Below are 20,900 nucleotides of genomic sequence, written 5' to 3'. Positions count from 1 at the left end.
AACTCCTAACTTATCACCCGGTATAAGGTGATAACACCATAGGTGCTCACCACACACAATGCAAGCTTCCTACAGTTCTAGATGAAATTTTGAAGCCCACGGCTTGCACCTCATCTGTACAGGCCACCCAGGAACTATGCAAAACGTTAGCACACCACTTCGAAGAAAAAATATCAATCATCTATAAGAATCTTACCCTTTGCCCTTCCCTCTCTGTTGATACTTCTATTGTCATTACCTCCACTTCACATCCCTCTTCTGCTTTGGAACACTCTGAACACATCGCCCCAGCACTTGCTTTAAAAACCATGAGCAGAATTGAATCAGGATCTCCTTCTTATCCTGCCCCCTCTCACATTATGATGCATCTAGCCAACACCCTGCTCCCAGACATCACAGCACTGTTCAATATTTCTCTGGACACTGCCACTGTATCTCAGGCCTGGAAAACTGGACAGGTGATGCCAATCTTGAAAAAAAAACTAATGCAGATCTGCTGAAACCTGCTAATTATAGGTCCATTTCTCTTCTTCCTTATTCCCAGCAAAAATCTACAAAGTCTAGTGAATCAACAGCTACAGAACTATCTAGAATCCAGTTCCATCCTTGACAACTCAGACGGGCTTTAGAGCCTCTCATAGCACAGGAACCGCTCCAATAGCGGCTTTAGACCATATCAGACTTTCCCCTTGAGGACGGCATTCCAGAAATGCTGTTATTAGTTGATCTCACATTCCATCATGGTTCAGAGACTTTCTGAGATTGTTGTCACCAGGAAAGCATTAGGGTGGTTATACAGCTTTCTCAGGGATCAAACAGAGACAGTAAACTTAGAATCATTTAAATCATGTGTCATGTCTATAGACAAGGGGGTACCCCAGGGCTCATCCCTGAGCCCCAAGCTTCCTAATGTATATGTGTCCCCCTTAGGTAGAATAGTAAGATTCTGCGGTCTGGAGATCATCTCAAATGCAGATTACAGAGATGATCATATTTATGGGCCCTAACCCAGAACTTATAAAACCTAAGTTCAGAGACTGCATGAGAAAAATTGTCTCAAAATGGCATGCAGCTGAACAGCAAAAGAAACAAGATCTTGCTGTTCGGTAGAGCACACACCTACTGGACAGATAACTGGTGGCTGCCTGAATTGGGTGCCGCACATAACCTAAAAAAGGTTGTAAAGAATCTACGTATCTTGATAGATGACAACCCCACTATGAAGGAACAGGTTGGGTTTACATGTGGGTCTTGTTTCAGTATCATGCAACTACTCAGGTAGGTATATCAATGGCTACCTCACCATACCAGAAAAACCCTTCCGCAGGCCTTGGTAGTTAGCTGCCTAAACTACAGAAACGATCAATTGGTTGGAGCTAATGAAACTTTACTATCAAAACATCAGGCAGTTCAGAATACTGCAGCACACCTGGGCTGTAAACTTCCTCCCCACACTCCCTAAGAGCCCACCTTCAGAGCTTGTCACGGGCTCCCAATCAAGAAGCAAATATGTTTTTAAGCTTCTATGCCTGGTACACAAATCACTCTCAGGAAAAGGCCCTTGCTCACTAATTTTATTTGTTTAGAGAATTTATAGAGCAAACTGCCCCTGGCTGGTGCCCTGGTGCTATACCAAAACCAGGGGGAGACAAAAGACAATGGCTAGAAAAGAGCAGGGAGTGCCAACATGAGCCTCAACTTATTTAAGAAAAAGCCTAGTTTTCTAGGCCTTTCTGAACTGTAATAGATTGATCAGCGATCTAGAAGAGGCTGGAAGTTGATTCTAGAGTCGAGCTGCTCCATAACAAACTTCACCATTATCGACCTACAAGAAATTTGAGATCCAAAGATCAGCACATGCTCTGCCCTCACTGTATTTGCACAGTCAAAAATGGCAGTCATTCTTTCTATTATCTTGGCCTACATTATTGGAACAAACTCCCCCAGCACATATGCAGTTGTTCACAATTCACCCACTGCAAAAATCGCTTAAAAGATTAGCTATTCTAATTTTTTTCACCTTACCTGGTTTGCGCCTCAGTACCAAGATACTCCCTCAAAGATGATTTGTCTCGCTATATGAAGTTTAACTAACAAATCATAGCAAAGGCAGCTTCACCTTTGAAGCTCTCCTTTTGGGCCAACACCAGGGTGGCTTCCTGCAGGAGGGAGGTAAGACCTCTCTCCAGTGCATGCCCTACTGGCTCCTTTCCTGGGAGTCGTAAATACATCTCCCCAAAAGGGCAGAAAGCTGTCTGGGGTTCAAACATTAAGGACACAGGCGACTGAAGGCAACAAAGTGGCTACTTTATCAAACTTGCACACCACAACCTATTAAATTAATTTTGGCTGAAGAATCCAATCTGGCTTAATGCCCTAAATTGTTTGACAGCTTGGAGTATCACCATTCAGGAGTTATTACAGCTGAGGAGGCAGCGTGTATCCCAGTACTCGCCAATGGGGCAATCAAGTCTTTCCACAGTAAACACAGCAGTTTCTAATTTTTACTGTTAGAACATGCAAAATACAGAATCTGTCCATAAAATCTGCAGCATCCTTTCTTAGGACTTGCCGGCGTGCCATGGGGTGACTTACACATGCTGCTGAGGGAGACTTGGCTTACCACTGCTGGCAGTGGCAAGGACAGGGTAATAGTTACAAACTGCACATCTAGTTTGTAATGGTTGACTGGGAGATCTGTTTTACTTGGGTCACGTCCAGGGTGGCACAACCAGGGTTGCAATCACTGGAGTAATATATACTAGGGGCTTGCAAGTAAGTTAGCCAATGCCGAACTGGCATGAGCCAATTCGACATACACGTTTTAGGGTCAGGGCACTGGCGTCGAAGTCTGGTTAGCAGGCCTCAAGAAACTCTCAGAGAGGGGGACCACATTTCCTTACACTGAGCCTATTATTCAGAGATGCTGGAGATGATCGTGTGCACGCGCTCACCGCCCCAGCAGGTAAACTCTTCATACTAGGCGCATTCTTGGAAACTACCCAACCCGCCTTCCCTCAACTAGTGGTGGGCTAAACTGTAGACTATTTATGTAATGGAAAGTTAATGGCAAACAGTAAGAGATAGAATAAGTAAACAGGAAAGTATGGAAGCACAAAGAGTAATGGCAGCCACAGAGGTGGGCCAAGTCGTATGTCACCGGTGCTGCATGGATCGGCAGTCTACCTCCCTAACTTCCTTCTGAAATAGCAAAATATAACAATGCCGTAAGTGAACCCATGTTCAAAGAAAGCTGTTAAAAAGCTTCCCTTCATAATCACACAAAAAAAGGATTGAATTGTAAACACTTAACATAAATAGTGTTCTATTCATGTGGCTTCAGTAATTCAACAAGCATTGGCAAAGCCAATAGGTTTCACCTATGCAATAGATATTGGCTTTGCCAATGTGTTTGAGTCATGTGGTTCACAAGCAAAGCTACTGTTCAGCATGGCTAAAAGTTCGGGGCATAGAGGAAAGTGGTGTGGAATGTCAGAGTGAAAAGGCGATGAGTGGAGTAAAGTGTTGTAGGGTGGAGTGGCAGAGTGTGTCATGTATATTTAGCGAAAGTGTGTGTTGTGTATTGGAGTGACAGTGTGGAGTTGTGCAGAGTGGCATACACTGGAGTGGACTGGTGTTGAGTGGATTGGCGTAAAGTGTTGCAGAGTAAAATTGCATAGAGTGTAATGGCATTGAGTGCAGTGGCATTGAATTCAGCGGCGTAAAATGCAGTGTTGTAGAATGCAGTGGCGTAGATTAGACTGGTGGGTAGTGGAGTGCAGTGGCACGGAGTGGTGCAGATTAGGGTAGCTTGGAGTGGTGCTGAGTAGAGTCTAGTGCCATAGAGTGCAGTGGAGTAGTGCAGAGTAGAGTGGGGTAGAGTTCAGTGGCGGAGAGTGCAGTGTTGCAGGGTAAAGTGTCAGAGTGATGTGGTGTGGAGTGGCGTAGAGAGCAGTGGCACAGAGATCAGTGATGCAGAGTAGAATACATTGATGTAGAGTGTGTAGCAGACCTCAGCCTTTGTGTCTCTACGATGCCTGATTTGGGGACTGGAGGCCGACCTTGTTCTAAGGTAACGGGGCCTGGGGCACTTCTCATGAACACAGCATAGGCAGATTAGGTTTATCATGCCTTGCTCTCTTTAGGGTAGAAAATATGCTTTAGAGGGGAGTTTGCATATTCATGTTTATTGCAATATGTTGGGGTTGTTCATACTACGGGCCAGATGTATCAAAGGGTTTTGCCCATTCTGTGTCTATGGGAAAATGTGTTCGTACATATGGCCCTACATCACTTATTTCACAATCCCGATTTTGATATTCATCATTATCCTAATTGTTGCAGCTCATGCATTTTATTGCAAATTGTAGTCTTTTCAATAAATGTATTGAAAATGATCCTGCATTTTCCTTCTTGCCTGTGTGTGTGTAAGAGACTTATTCCTAACGAGAGAAAGGGGTAGGACGTGATCCACTGCGATTTCCATGAGAGGTTTTCAGAGTCAATGTGCTAGGATGCCAGAAATCACCTTTACCAGGTGGTGTAAGAGTGACTCAGTCGCCTACAAGCAGAGGTGCTGCTGCTACTAATCCAGAGGTCTCGCCGAGATACGAGAGTCCTTACGACGAGTGCATGGACATAGAGTGCGGTGGTTAAGATTAGAGTAGCGCAGAGTGCAGTGGCATAGAATGGAGTGGCGCAGAGTAGAGTGAAGTGAAGTGGCACAGAGTGGAGTGGTGCAGGGTAGAATGGCATACAGTGTAATGTTGTAGAGTAAAGTGGTGGAGAGTGCAATGGCAGAGTGCAGTGGTGCAGAGTAAATTAGAGCAGCGTACAGTGGATTGGCGTAGAGTGAAGTGCTGCAGAGTGGCTCACAGTACAGTGGAGTCGAGTTGTGTAGGGTGCATACGTGTGGCCTAGACTGGAGTGGTGTAGAGTGCAGTGGTGAAAGGTAGAGTGGCAAAGAGTACATTTACATAGAGTAGAGAGGAATAGCGTGAAGTGGCTGCGGAGTGGAGTATTCATAGTGTAGTAGCAGACTGCCATAACAGACAACACATTTTCATTTGAAACGACAATTACATTCGCTCAGACATACAGGTTTATTCATAAAACTATATAGTGCACAGACAAAAATGTGTGGAAATTCTATCACCAGGTGTAATAATTTGTTTTGATCATATTAAAGTAATTGTTTCAAACACACTTCAGAAATAAAAAATGTGCTTCATTTGTACGTTCATAATTCTGATATATTTTGAAATACTTACATAGTAAATTTCAACGTTGTATGCTAGAAAAAAAACTCTTTCCTACCCCCCAGTATACAGCAATATTGTCACATAAATCCTCTTACTTTGAAGTCAGAGAAATAAAAGTAAACAAGCCCCCTTGGAAGACTGTGCCTGACATCTTACCTCGGTCTTTGAAAGCACAGCAAATGTGACGAGATAAGAACAAGATTTAAAGGCCTGTTAACAGAAAGCGAATTCGAGGAAGGGTATAGAAAACACAGTTTAGGCAACGGGAGGGACTAACTGAACCTGAAGAACCTAAAGCAAGTAAATCCAGCAAATGAAAAGCAAGAAGGTGTGAGTTACAAACCACAAAGCCAATGGAAATCAACAAGCGAAATGTATTCCTAGGCCAACTTTCTGAAAGTTCCCAAGATGTGTTTAGCAAATCAGACAACTTTGCTGTCTGGTAGGCTACGACCTAAAATGTATAAGCTTAGAGCTAATGGCTATGGATGAAAATCGGCGATATGACCTCTGTTCCAAAAACCTTATATAAAGTTATGAAAAAACACAAGCTGATGCACTCTCCACTGCCTTCCACGATATTTAGGCACCCGCATATCCACTCAAGTAAAAGTAATTCCATTCTATGACTTTTCCCACCCCATGCTTACGCCAAGACATATCATGGCTCTCAGAAGCAGCACCAGGCTAGATCTTGTAATGCAGTGAAGCCCTGAAAAACATAAAAAAGAAATGTGCTTTCCACGTGCTGACTGTTCAATCTCAAGCAGACAAGCATCTAAACTTCGTTCGCATAGGATGTCACCACTGTAGACCTTATGCATACTGTGTGTGTTTTTATGAAGTGTGATGATCTACTGTCAATGTCTCGGATCAGGTGATCTTCTAGAGGTTACAAAGAAGAGGTTCAAAACATGCAACATCTTGATCTCAGTCTTCAGCTTGGTCTATATACCTACACAGACGGACCCGCGACGGGTGAAGTATCTGATGTGAACTGTCATGTAATCCTCTCACTGCAGTGAGTAATATATTTCAGAGTGAGAGATGAGCACATACCCGGCTGACAAGGGACAGTGTCTTGCTCTCCTCTTGGTATCGCAGAAGACAGATGCTCTTCATCACGTCAGCCGCCAGGATGAAGTTCTTGACGCTGATCATCTGGTGGATGTACAGCTGTGTGTCGATAAAGGCCATGCCGGTCAGGTCATTTGCTTTCAAGCTCCAGAGGAAGATCTAGGAGATGAATCAGAAGAAAGCTGCAGTGGAATACAGGACATGACAAAAGAGTAATGTATGATGACAACGCTGCTGGCACCTGTCTCAGACCTCACCTGCTGGGTGTTTGCAACTTAACCCTCACCTCAGATAGTCTGCTGTTTGTATACCGATTTAATCTTCGGAATACAAGTCAATCCTCAAATGTGAAACCCTACTCCGTGTATATAATGCAGTACTAATCTGTGACATAATGCTACTGTCAAGCCTAACACCTCACCTGTGTCACTGTATAACACCATTCAAGGTGCAAAGGTAGCAGGTAACCTGAGGCACACCTCAGTCCAGATCCCTCTTATCGGCATGGACCCGGACCCCTCTGCTGTAACACTGTTATTGATATATATCGCAGTCAGTGACACTCTTCTATTTGCATACCTTCACACCTGATCGGAAACCTCTATAAACCTGAGTCTGGACTTGTGCCATCAGTACAACAGAACCCGAACAGACGAAAGCCCTACAATACCTTACTCCACCACGCCTGTGTCTTCCTTCTTGGTCACTCCTGGCACATGAATAAGCAGCTATGATGCTATCGGCTATTCCAAAGCTGTGTATTCCCACACACACACACACACGTATTGCAGTTCCCCAACTATTCTGGTGATGCAGCCGTCTGTAACAAGGTGAATACTTCCAGGCTACTACAGACACTGTTTGCAGCACTAATCTTTTCAACTACAAACCACTGATTTCGGGTGTGCTAGTTTAATTAGTTCAATGGAAGCAAAGCAAGACTTCAACACCCAGAATGCATTGGACTATCACACAAAATAAAAGGACCTGAAAGAGTTCACAATGATCTGGTGGGGTGGTCACCCTATTCTGTGCGTTTCAATGCAGACCCGGAGTTCCCCTGCTACATCAGTGCTTCTATGTGCAGTTCCGGTTAGTTCAGTGCTGTTTTTTTTCTTTTTCTAACCACAACTGCCCTTCCAGTTCACTGCAGTGATCCAGTTATCCAGGTTGCATGTTAGCTCACTGCTGTGATCCTACTACCTGTAGTTCCAATGTTGGTCTACTACTAGGAACTCGGTACCTGAGGTTCACCTGTTAGTCAGTGCTGTGAACTTGGGACCCTAGTTCCCTGTTAAACCAGTGTTGTCATCCTATTACCTGAAGTTCCCCTGTTCATCTACTGCTGTGATCCTCGTACCCTAGTTCCCTTGGTAGTCCAGTGCTGTGATCCTGGTACCCTAGTTCCCCTGTTAGTCCAGTGCTGTGATCCTGGTACTCTAGTTCCCATTACTTCAGCGTTGTGATCTTGCTACCCTAGTTCCCCTGTTAGTCCATGACAAGATTCCATGTTAGTCTGCTGTTGTTATCCTGGTCTCCTCAGTTCCTATTAGTCTGCTGGGCTGATCCTGCCACCTGCAGGTCCCCTGTGTGTCTATTGCAGTGTTCATGCTACCAACAGTTCCTGTGTTAGCTTACTGCTGCAATCCCGCTACCCATAGATCCCCTGCAAGTCTGTGGCTGTGATCATGCCACTTGCAGCTCCCACTAGACCACTGCTCTGATCCCACTACCTGAGAGTTTGCAGTTAGTGCACTGCTGTGAATGATCCTGCTAACAGAGTTCCCCTGCTAGACTAGTGCAGTCATTCTTCTATTTGTGATTCTACTGCAGTAGCCCTCCTAGCCACACTTCCCAAATGAGTCTACAGCTATTCTCCGGCCATCCAGAGTTCCCATTCGTGATCCTGCTACCTGCAGTTCCCATGTTAGTCCACTGCTGTGATCCCGCTAACCGTACTTCCCATGTTAGTCCGCTGCTGTGATCCTGCTAACTATATTTCCCATGCTAGTCCACTGCTGTGATCCCGCTAACCGTATTTCCCATGCTAGTCTACTGCTGTGATCCCGCTAACTGTATTTCTCATGCTAGTCTACTGCTGTGATCCCGCTAACCGTATTTCCCATGTTAGTCCACTGCTGTGATCCCACTAACCGTATTGCCCATGCTAGTCCACTGCTGTGATCCCGCTAACCGTATTTCCCATGCTAGTCTACTGCTGTGATCCCGCTAACCGTATTTCTCATGCTAGTCTACTGCTGTGATTCTGCTAACCATGTTTTCCATGCTAGTCTACTGCTGTGATCCCACTAACCGTATTTCCCATGGTAGCCCACTGCTGTGATCCCGCTAACCGTGTTTTCCATGCTAGTCCACTGCTGTGATCCCGCTAACCGTATTTACCATGCTAGTCCACTGCTGTGATCCCGCTAACCGTATTTCCCATGCTAGTCCACTGCTGTGATCCCGCTAACCGTATTTCCCATGCTAGTCCACTGCTGTGATCCCGCTGTCTTTCCCATGTTAGTCCACTGCTCTGATCCCGCTAACCGTATTTACCATGCTAGTCCACTGCTGTGATCCCGCTAACCGTATTTACCATGTTAGTCTACTGCTGTGATCCCGCTAACCGTATTTCCCATGCAAGTCCACTGCTGTGATCCCGCTAACCGTATTTCCCATGTTATTCCACTGCTGTGATCCCGCTAACTGTATTTACCATGTTGGTCCATTGCTGTGATCCAGCTAACCGTATTTACCATGCTAGTCCACTGCTGTGATCCCTATAACCGTATTTACCATGCTAGTCCACTGCTGTGATCCCTATAACCGTATTTACCATGCTAGTCCACTGCTGTGATCCCGCTAACCGTACTTACCATGTTGGTCCACTGCTGTGATCCCGCTAACCGTACTTACCATGTTGGTCCATTGCTGTGATCCTGCTAACCGTATTTACCATGCTAGTCTAGTGCTGTGGTCCTGGTAGTACGGTTTTCCTGTTAGTCTAGGCTGTGATACCACAGTTCTCTTTAGTCTAGCGCTATAATCCTGCTCCCCGCATCGCCCGTTAGATTACTGCTGCGACCCTGTTTATCGTAATCAACTTGCAAGGTCCTCTGTCACACCAGCAACCTTTCCTACAGGCATCCTCTACCGTAGCAGTAGAAGGACAGACACAGCATTGTCTTTATACCAGAAACGTTATAGCAGCACTTCTACTCCAATACTGGGATGTAGGAAGTTGGCTCTGTATGTACTATTTCAAAGTGAGAAATAGCATGCACAGAGTTCAAGGGTTCCCCTTAGAGGTAAGATAGTGGCAAAAAGAGATAATTCTAATGCTCTATTTTGTGGTAGTGTGGTCGAGCAGTAGGCTTATCAAAGGAGTAGTGTTAAGCATTTGTTGTACATACACAAACAATAAATGAGGAACACACACTCAAAGACAATTCCAGGCCAATAGGCTTTTGTATAGAAAAATATATTTTCTTAGTTTATTTTAAGAACCACAGGTTCAAGAATTACAAGCAATACTTCAAATGAAAGGTATTTCACTTAGGTACTTTAGGAACTTTGAATTAGCAAAATAGCATGTACAGTTTTCACAAGAATGGCAATAAGCTATTTTAAAACTAGACAGTGCAATTTTCAACAGTTCCTGGGGGAGGTAAGTGTTTGTTAGTTTTGCAGGTAAGTAAACCACTTACAGGGTTCAAAGTTGGGTCCAAGGTAGCCCACCGTTGGGGGTTCAGAGCAACCCCAAAGTTACCACACCAGCAGCTCAGGGCCGGTCAGGTGCAGAGGTCAAAGTGGTGCCCAAAACGCATAGGCTTCAATGGAGAAGGGGGTGCCCCGGTTCCAGTCTGCCAGCAGGTAAGTACCCGCGACTTCGGAGGGCAGACCAGGGGGTTTTTGTAGGGCACCGGGGGGGACCCAAGTCAGCACAAAAAGTACACCCTCAGCGGCACGGGGGCAGCCGGGTGCAGAGTGCAAACAGGCGTCGGGTTTGCAATAGGTTTCAATGGGATACCCAGGGGTCTCTTCAGCGAAGCAGGCAGGCAAGGGGGGGAGGGCTCCTCGGGGTAGCCACCACCTGGGCGAGGGAGAGGGCCACCTGGGGGTCGCTTCTGCACTTGAGGTCGGATCCTTCAGGTCCTGGGGGCTGCAGGTGCAGTGTCTTTACCAGGCGTCGGGTTCTTTGAAGCAGGCAGTCGCGGTCAGGGGGAGCCTCTGGATTCCCTCTGCAGGCGTCGCTGGGGGGGGCTCAGAGGGGTCAACTCTGGCTACTCACAGGGTCGCAGTCGCTGGGGAGTCCTCCCTGTAGTGTTGTTTCTCCGCAGGTCGAGCCGGGGGCGTCGGGTGCAGAGTGCAAAGTCTCACGCTTCCGGCGGGAAACGTGTGGTCTTTAAAAGTTGCTTCTTTGTTGCAAAGATGTTTCTTCTTTGGAACAGAGCCGCTGTCCTCGGGAGTTCTTGGTCCTTTTAGATGCAGGGTAGTCCTCTGAGGCTTCAGAGGTCGCTGGAGCCTGTGGAACGCGTCGCTGTTGCAGTTATTCTTGAAGTGGGGAGAAAGGCCGGCAGAGCTGGGGCCAAAGCAGTTGGTGTCTCCGTCTTCTCTGCAGGGCTTTCAGGTCAGCAGTCCTTCTTCGTCTTAGGTTGCAGGAATCTATCTTGCTAGGTTCTGGGGGCCCCTAAATACTCAATTTATGGGGGTGTTTAGGTCTGGGGGGTTAGTAGCCAATGGCTACTAGCCCTGAGGGTGGCTACACCCTCTTTGTGCCTCCTCCCTGAGGAGAGGGGGGGGGGCACATCCCTAATCCTATTGGGGGAATCCTCCATCTGCAAGATGGAGGATTTCTAAAAGTCAGAGTCACCTCAGCTCAAGACACCTTAGGGGCTGTCATGACTGGCCAGTGACTCCTCCTTGTTTTTCTTATTATCTCCTCCGGCCTTGCCACCAAAAGTGGGGCCGTGGCCGGAGGGGGCGGGCATCTCCACTAGCTGGAGTGCCCTGGGGTGCTGTAACAAAGGGGGTGAGCCTTTGAGGCTCATCGCCAGGTGTTACAGTTCCTGCAGGGGGAGGTGAGAAGCACCTCCACCCAGTACAGGCTTTGTTACTAGCCACAGAGTGACAAAGGCACTCTCCCCATGTGGCCAGCAACATGTCTGGTGTGTGGCAGGCTGGTAAAACTAGTCAGCCCACACTGGAAGTCGGTATGTTTTCAGGGGGCATCGCTAAGATGCCCTCTGGGGTGTATTTCACAATAAAATGTACACTGGCATTAGTGTGCATTTATTGTGCTGAGACGTTTGATACCAAAACTTCCCAGTTTTCAGTGTAGCCATTATGGTGCTGTGGAGTTCGTGTTTGACAGACTCCCAGACCATATACTCTTATGACGACCCTGCACTTACAATGTCTAAGGTTTTGCTTAGACACCGTAGGGGCGTAGGGCTCATGCACCTATGCCCTCACCTATGGTATATAGTGCACTCTGCCTTAGGGCTGTAAGGCCTGCTAAAGGGGTGACTTATCTATGCCATGGGCAGTGTGAGGTTGGCATGGCACTTAGTCATTTTCTCCCCACCAGCACACACAAGCTGGCAAGCAGTGTGTCTGTGCTGAGTGAGGGGTCTCCAGGGTGGCATAAGACAAGCTGCAGCCCTTAGAGACCTTCCCTGGCATCAGGGCCCTTGGTACCAGGGGTACAAGTTACAAGGGACTTACCTGGATGCCAGGGTGTGCCAATTGTGGAAACAAAGGTACAGGTTAGGGAAAGAACACTGGTGCTGGGGCCTGGTTAGCAGGCCTCAGCACACTTTCAAATCATAACTTGGCATCAGCAAAGGCAAAAAGTCAGGGGGTAACCATGCTAAGGAGGCATTTCCTTACATGGAACCATACGTAAGTCACAGAACAGTGCGAGACACTCGCACAGCTCTTCCACTGCACTTTTACACCAGCATCTGCAACCTGTGTCTACGGGTACTCTTGTGCTAGTAGCATATTTCATCGTTCCTCAGTATACATTGGCAAATGAATTAAGGCATTATGCAGCATCCAAGATATTGACCTGCATGTGCTTTCTGGCCAGAGAAGTGCGGGCACAAGTTGGTTATTGTAAAGAAATGGCTCCCTGTTGCAGTTACCCCCCACTTTTTGCCTGATACTGATGCTGACTTGACTGAGAAGTGTGCTGGGACCCTGCTAACCAGGCCCCAGCACCAGTGTTCTTTCACCTAAAATGTACCATTGTTTCCACAATTGGCACAACCCTGGCACCTAGGTAAGTCCCTTGTAACTGGTACCTCTGGTACCAAGGGCCCTGATGCCAGGGAAGGTCTCTAAGGGCTGCAGCATGTCTTATGCCACCCTAGGGACCCCTCACTCAGCACAGACACACTGCTTGCCAGCTTGTGTGTGCTGATGGGGAGAAAATGACTAAGTCGACATGGCACTCCCCTCAGGGTGCCATGCCAACCTCCCACTGCCTGTGGCATAGGTAAGTCACCCCTCTAGTAGGCCTTACAGCCCTAAGGCAGGGTGCACTATAGCACAGGTGAGGGCATATGTGCATGAGCACTATGCCCCTACAGTGTCTAAGCAAAACCTTAGACATTGTAAGTGCAGGGTAGCCATAAGAGTATATGGGCTGGGAGTCTGTCAAAAACGAACTCCACAGCTCCATAATGGCTACACTGAATACTGGGAAGTTTAGTATCAAACTTCTCAGAATAATAAACCCACACTGATGCCAGTGTTGGATTTATTAAAAAATGCACACAGAGGGCATCTTAGAGATACCCCCTGTATTTTACCCAATTGTTCAGTGCAGGACTGACTGGTCTGTGCCAGCCAGCTGCTGAGAGACGAGTGTCTGACCTCATGCGGTGAGAGCCTTTGTGCTCTCTGAGGACAGAAACAAAGCCTGCTCTGGGTGGAGGTGCTTCACACCTCCCCCCTGCAGGAACTGTAACACCTAGCAGTGAGCTTCAAAGGCTCAAGCTTCGTGTTACAATGCCCCAGGGCACTCCAGCTAGTGGAGATGCCCGCCTCCTGGACCCAGCCCCCACTTTTGGTGGCAAGTCCAGGAGAGATAATGAGAATAACAAGGAGGAGTCACTGGCCAGTCAGGACAGCCCCTAAGGTGTCCTGAGCTGAGGTGACTCTGACTTTTAGAAATCCTCCATCTTGCAGATGGAGGATTCCCCCAATAGGATTAGGGATGTGACCCCCTCCCCTTGGGAGGAGGCACAAAGAGGGTGTACTCACCCTCAGGGCTAGTAGCCATTGGCTACTAACCCCCCAGACCTAAACACGCCCTTAAATTTAGTATTTAAGGGCTCTCCCTGAACCTAGAAACTAGATTCCTGCAACTACAAGAAGAAGGACTGCCTAGCTGAAAAACCCCTGCAGAGGAAGACCAGAAGACAACAACTGCCTTGGCTCCAGAAACTCACCGGCCTGTCTCCTGCCTTCCAAAGAACTCTGCTCCAGCGACGCCTTCCAAAGGGTCCAGCGACCTCTGAATCCTCTGAGGACTGCCCTGCTTCGACGACGACAAGAAACTCCCGAGGACAGCGGACCTGCTCCAAAAAGACTGCAACTTTATCCAAAGGAGCAGCTTTAAAGAACCCTGCAATCTCCCCGCAAGAAGCGTGAGACTTGCAACACTGCACCCGGCGACCCCGACTCGGCTGGTGGAGAACCAACACCTCAGGGAGGACCCCCGGACTACTCTACGACTGTGAGTACCAAAACCTGTCCACCCTGAGCCCCCACAGCGCCGCCTGCAGAGGGAATCCCGAGGCTTCCCCTGACCGCGACTCTCTGAAACCTAAGTCCCGACGCCTGGAAAGGACCCTGCACCCGCAGCCCCCAGAACCTGAAGGACCGGACTTTCACTGCAGAAGTGACCCCCAGGAGTCCCTCTCCCTTGCCCAAGTGGAGGTTTCCCCGAGGAAGCCCCCCCCTTGCCTGCCTGCAGCGCGGAAGAGATCCCTTGATCTCTCATTGACTTCCATTGCGAACCCGACGCTTGTTCTAACACTGCACCCGGCCGCCCCCGCGCCGCTGAGGGTGAAATTTCTGTGTGGGCTTGTGTCCCCCCCGGTGCCCTACAAAACCCCCCTGGTCTGCCCTCCGAAGACGCGGGTACTTACCTGTTGGCAGACTGGAACCGGGGCACCCCCTTCTCTCCATTGAAGCCTATGCGTTTTGGGCACCACTTTGAACTCTGCACCTGACCGGCCCTGAGCTGCTGGTGTGGTAACTTTGGGGTTGCTCTGAACCCCCAACGGTGGGCTACCTTGGACCAAGAACTGAACCCTGTAAGTGTCTTACTTACCTGGTAAAACTAACAAAAACTTACCTCCCCCAGGAACTGTGAAAATTGCACTAAGTGTCCACTTTTAAAATAGCTATTTGTGAATAACTTGAAAAGTATACATGCAATTGAAATGATTCAAAGTTCCTAATGTACTTACCTGCAATACCTTTCAAACAAGATATTACATGTTAAATTTGAACCTGTGGTTCTTAAAATAAACTAAGAAAAGATATTTTTCTAAACAAAACCTATTGGCTGGATTTGTCTCTGAGTGTGTGTACCTCATTTATTGTCTATGTGTATGTACAACAAATGCTTAACACTACTCCTTGGATAAGCCTACTGCTCGACCACACTACCACAAAATAGAGCATTAGTATTATCTCTTTTTACCACTATTTTACCTCTAAGGGGAACCCTTGGACTCTGTGCATGCTATTCCTTACTTTGAAATAGCACATACAGAGCCAACTTCCTACAGTTATGTTTAGTTTCTCTCTGAAGACTAGGGGCCAGATGTAGTAAAATTCTGAATTGCGACTCGCAAATTGCGAGTCAGACCGAATTTGAGAGTCGCAATTCAGAATGTAGGATGGTGTCCTTGACACCATCTGTGACTCGCAAGCAGGTTGCAAAGGCCCACCTCATTAATATTAATGAGGTGGATCGCAATTTGCGACCCCTTGAGACTCGCAGAACTCACAGTGATGGTGGCCTGCTGGAGACAGCAGACCACCATGTCTTTGAATGCTAATAAATAAAGCAGTTTTTTTTAAGTTAAAGGAAAACGAGATGCAATACAAAACTAAAAAAACTAAAAAATGAAACGTTTATTCTTGCTCTGGTGCTCGGAATTTTTTTTTTCCATGCCATTCACAAAGGGGAAGGGGTCCCCTGGGGACCCCTTCCCTTTTGCCAATGGGTTACCACCAGTGTGACACTGGTGGTAACTGATTGTTTTGCGACCGCATTCGCGGTCACAAAACAATACATCGCGCTGCGACTCGCAATTTGGAAGGGGAACACGCCTTCCTAATTGCGACTCGCAGTCCCGTTTTGTAAATCGGTAACCAGGGTACCAACTCGCAAAACGGGGATTGGGCATCTGTAAGGAAATGCCTCCTTGGCATGGTTGCCCCCTGACTTTTTGCCTTTGCTGATGCTATGTTTACAATTGAAAGTGTGCTGAGGCCTGCTAACCAGGCCCCAGCACCAGTGTTCTTTCCCTAACCTGTACTTTTGTATCCACAATTGGCAGACCCTGGCATCCAGATAAGTCCCTTGTAACTGGTACTTCTAGTACCAAGGGCCCTGATGCCAAGGAAGGTCTCTAAGGGCTGCAGCATGTCTTATGCCACCCTGGAGACCTCTCACTCAGCACAGACACACTGCTTGCCAGCTTGTGTGTGCTAGTGAGGACAAAACGAGTAAGTCGACATGGCACTCCCCTCAGGGTGCCATGCCAGCCTCTCACTGCCTATGCAGTATAGGTAAGACACCCCTCTAGCAGGCCTTACAGCCCTAAGGCAGGGTGCACTATACCATAGGTGAGGGTACCAGTGCATGAGCATGGTACCCCTACAGTGTCTAAACAAAACCTTAGACATTGTAAGTGCAGGGTAGCCATAAGAGTATATGGTCTGGGAGTCTGTCAAACACGAACTCCACAGCACCATAATGGCTACACTGAAAACTGGGAAGTTTGGTATCAAACTTCTCAGCACAATAAATGCACACTGATGCCAGTGTACATTTTATTGTAAAATACACCACAGAGGGCACCTTAGAGGTGCCCCCTGAAACTTAACCGACTATCTGTGTAGGCTGACTAGTTTTAGCAGCCTGCCACAAACCGAGACATGTTGCTGGCCCCATGGGGAGAGTGCCTTTGTCACTCTGAGGCCAGTAACAAAGCCTGCACTGGGTGGAGATGCTAACACCTCTCCCAGGCAGGAATTGTCACACCTGGCGGTGAGCCTCAAAGGCTCACCTCCTTTGTGCCAACCCAGCAGGACACTCCAGCTAGTGGAGTTGCCCGCCCCCTCCGGCCAGGCCCCACTTTTGGCGGCAAGGCCGGAGAAAATAATGAGAATAACAAGGAGGAGTCACTGGCCAGTCAGGACAGCCCCTAAGGTGTCCTGAGCTGAGGTGACTCTAACTTTTAGAAATCCTCCATCTTGCAGATGGAGGATTCCCCCAATAGGGTTAGGATTGTGACCCCCTCCCCTTGGGAGGAGGCACAAAGAGGGTGTACCCACCCTCAGGGCTAGTAGCCATTGGCTACTAACCCCCCAGACCTAAACACGCCCTTAAATTTAGTATTTAAGGGCTACCCTGAACCCTAGAAAATTAGATTCCTGCAACTACAAGAAGAAGGACTGCCCAGCTGAAAACCCCTGCAGCGGAAGACCAGAAGACGACAACTGCCTTGGCTCCAGAAACTCACCGGCCTGTCTCCTGCCTTCCAAAGATCCTGCTCCAGCGACGCCTTCCAAAGGGACCAGCGACCTCGACATCCTCTGAGGACTGCCCCTGCTTCGAAAAGACAAGAAACTCCCGAGGACAGCGGACCTGCTCCAAGAAAAGCTGCAACTTTGTTTCCAGCAGCTTTAAAGAACCCTGCAAGCTCCCCGCAAGAAGCGTGAGACTTGCAACACTGCACCCGGCGACCCCGACTCGGCTGGTGGAGATCCGACACCTCAGGCGGGACCCCAGGACTACTCTGATACTGTGAGTACCAAAACCTGTCCCCCCTGAGCCCCCACAGCGCCGCCTGCAGAGGGAATCCCGAGGCTTACCCTGACCGCGACTCTTTGAATCCTAAGTCCCGACACCTGGGAGAGACCCTGCACCCGCAGCCCCCAGGACCTGAAGGACCGGACTTTCACTGGAGAAGTGACCCCCAGGAGTCCCTCTCCCTTGCCCAAGTGGAGGTTTCCCCGAGGAACCCCCCCCTTGCCTGCCTGCAGCGCTGAAGAGATCCTGAGATCTCTCATAGACTAACATTGCGAACCCGACGCCTGTTTCTACACTGCACCCGGCCGCCCCCGCGCTGCTGAGGGTGAAATTTCTGTGTGGACTTGTGTCCCCCCCGGTGCCCTACAAAACCCCCCTGGTCTGCCCTCCGAAGACGCGGGTACTTACCTGCAAGCAGACCGGAACCGGGGCACCCCCTTCTCTCCATTCTAGCCTATGTGTTTTGGGCACCACTTTGAACTCTGCACCTGACCGGCCCTGAGCTGCTGGTGTGGTGACTTTGGGGTTGCTCTGAACCCCCAACGGTGGGCTACCTTGGACCAAGAACTGAACCCTGTAAGTGTCTTACTTACCTGGTAAAACTAACAAAAACTTACCTCCCCCAGGAACTGTGAAAATTGCACTAAGTGTCCACTTTTAAAACAGCTATTTGTCAATAACTTGTAAAGTATACATGCAATTTTTATGATTTGAAGTTCCTAAAGTACTTACCTGCAATACCTTTCGAATGAGATATTACATGTAGAATTTGAACCTGTGGTTCTTAAAATAAACTAAGAAAAGATATTTTTCTATACAAAAACCTATTGGCTGGATTTGTCTCTGAGTGTGTGTACCTCATTTATTGTCTATGTGTATGTACAACAAATGCTTAACACTACTCCTTGGATAAGCCTACTGCTCGACCACACTACCACAAAATAGAGCATTAGTATTATCTATTTTTACCACTATTTTACCTCTAAGGGGAACCCTTGGACTCTGTGCATGCTATTCCTTACTTTGAAATAGCACATACAGAGCCAACTTCCTACATTGGTGGATCAGCGGTGGGGTACAAGACTTTGCATTTGCTGGACTACTCAGCCAATACCTGATCACACGACAAATTCCAAAATTGTCATTAGAAATTGATTTTTGCAATTTGAAAAGTTTTCTAAATTCTTAAAAGACCTGCTAGGGCCTTGTGTTAGATCCTGTTTAGCATTTCTTTTAGAGTTTAAAAGTTTGTAAAAGTTTGAATTAGATTCTAGAACCAGTTGTAGATTCTTAAAAAGTATTCCAACTTTTAGAAACAAAATGTCTAGCACAGATGTGACTGTGGTGGAACTCGACACCACACCTTACCTCCATCTTAAGATGAGGGAGCTAAGGTCACTCTGTAAAATAAAGAAAATAACAATGGGCCCCAAACCTACCAAAATACAGCTCCAGGAGCTTTTGGCAGAGTTTGAAAAGGCCAACCCCTCTGAGGGTGGCAACTCAGAGGAAGAGGATAGTGACTTGGAGGAAAATTCCCCCCTACCAGTCCTATCTAGGGAGGACAGGGTCCCTCAAACCCTGACTCCTAAAATAATAGTCAGAGATGCTGGTTCCCTCACAGGAGAGACCAACACCTCTGAAATCACTGAGGATAGCCCCAGTGAAGAGGACATCCAGTTAGCCAGGATGGCCAAAAGATTGGCTTTGGAAAGACAGATCCTAGCCATAGAGAGGGAAAGACAAGAGATGGGCCTAGGACCCATCAATGGTGGCAGCAATATAAATAGGGTCAGAGATTCTCCTGACATGTTGAAAATCCCTAAAGGGATTGTAACTAAATATGAAGATGGTGATGACATCACCAAATGGTTCACAGCTTTTGAGAGGGCTTGTGTAACCAGAAAAGTGAACAGATCTCACTGGGGTGCTCTCCTTTGGGAAATGTTCACAGGAAAGTGTAGGGATAGACTCCTCACACTCTCTGGACAAGATGCAGAATCTTATGACCTCATGAAGGGTACCCTGATTGAGGGCTTTGGATTCTCCACTGAGGAGTACAGGATTAGGTTCAGGGGGGCTCAAAAATCCTCGAGCCAGACCTGGGTTGACTTTGTTGACTACTCAGTGAAAACACTAGATGGTTGGATTCAAGGCAGTGGTGTAAGTAATTATGATGGGCTGTACAATTTATTTGTGAAAGAACACCTGTTAAGTAATTGTTTCAATGATAAACTGCATCAGCATCTGGTAGACCTAGGACCAATTTCTCCCCAAGAATTGGGAAAGAAGGCGGACCATTGGGTCAAGACAAGGGTGTCCAAGACTTCAACAGGGGGTGACCAAAAGAAAGGGGTCACAAAGACTCCCCAGGGGAAGGGTGATGAGACAACCAAAACTAAAAATAGTAAAGAGTCTTCTACAGGCCCCCAAAAACCTGCACAGGAGGGTGGGCCCAGAGCCTCTTCACAAAACAATGGGTACAAGGGTAAAAACTTTGATCCCAAAAAGGCCTGGTGTCATAGCTGTAAACAGCATGGACACCAAACTGGAGACAAGGCCTGTCCCAAGAAAGGTTCCACTCCAAACTCCCATCCAGGTAACACTGGTATGGCTAGTCTCCAAGTGGGATCAACAGTGTGCCCAGAGCAAATCAGGGTCCACACTGAAGCTACTCTAGTTTCTGAGGGTGGGGTGGATTTAGCCACACTAGCTGTCTGGCCGCCTAACATGCAAAAATACAGACAGCAACTCTTAATTAATGGGACTAGAATAGAGGGCCTGAGGGATACAGGTGCCAGTGTCACCATGGTGACAGAGAAACTGGTTTCCCCTGGCCAATACCTGACTGGAAAAACTTACACAGTCACCAACGCTGACAATCAGAGAAAAGTACATCCCATGGCAATGGTTACTTTAGAATGGGGAGGGGTCAATGGCCTGAAACAGGTGGTGGTCTCCTCAAATATCCCAGTGGACTGTCTGCTTGGAAATGACCTGGAGTCCTCAGCATGGGCTGAGGTAGAACTAAAAACCCATGCAGCAATGCTGGGTATCCCTGAACTGGTGTGTGTGAAAACAAGAGCACAGTGCAAGGCACAGGGTGAAAAAGTAGAGCTGGAGTCTGGAAAAATGGCCCAGCCTACCAAGAGAACAGGAAAGTCAGTTGGGAAACCAACTACAACACAGCAAAAGAAAGGGAACCTCTCTTCTCAGGAAGAAGTTCTGCCCTCTGAGGGAACTGAGCCTTTGGAGCTTGAACCTTACCAGGTTGAGCTCTTAGGCCCAGGGGGACCCTCAAGGGAGGAGCTGTGTAAGGGACAAGAAACCTGTCCCTCTCTTGAAGGCCTTAGGCAGCAAGCTGCTGAAGAGTCCAAAGGCAAGAAAAATGGAACGCATAGGGTCTATTGGGAAGATGGACTCCTGTACACTGAGGCCAGAGACCCCAAACCTGGTGCCACTAGGAGAGTGGTAGTGCCTCAGCTGTTCAGGAA

General features: G+C 47.8%; 1 protein-coding gene across 1 annotated transcript in view; it reads right to left on the bottom strand.

Annotated features, from left to right (window-relative positions):
• CPSF1 (cleavage and polyadenylation specific factor 1) overlaps window positions 1–20,900 on the bottom strand; it is a 274,839-nt gene that overhangs the window by 69,252 nt on the left and 184,687 nt on the right. The window contains exon 32 of the mRNA XM_069221150.1: window positions 6,321–6,497. Within this exon, the coding sequence (XP_069077251.1) occupies window positions 6,321–6,497 (177 nt within the window). The remainder of the gene's footprint in view (window positions 1–6,320; window positions 6,498–20,900) is intronic.

The sequence above is a fragment of the Pleurodeles waltl genome, chromosome 2_2 (genome assembly GCF_031143425.1).
Source record: "Pleurodeles waltl isolate 20211129_DDA chromosome 2_2, aPleWal1.hap1.20221129, whole genome shotgun sequence".
Lineage (NCBI taxonomy): Eukaryota > Metazoa > Chordata > Amphibia > Caudata > Salamandridae > Pleurodeles > Pleurodeles waltl.
This window is presented reverse-complemented; position numbering and strand designations above follow the sequence as displayed.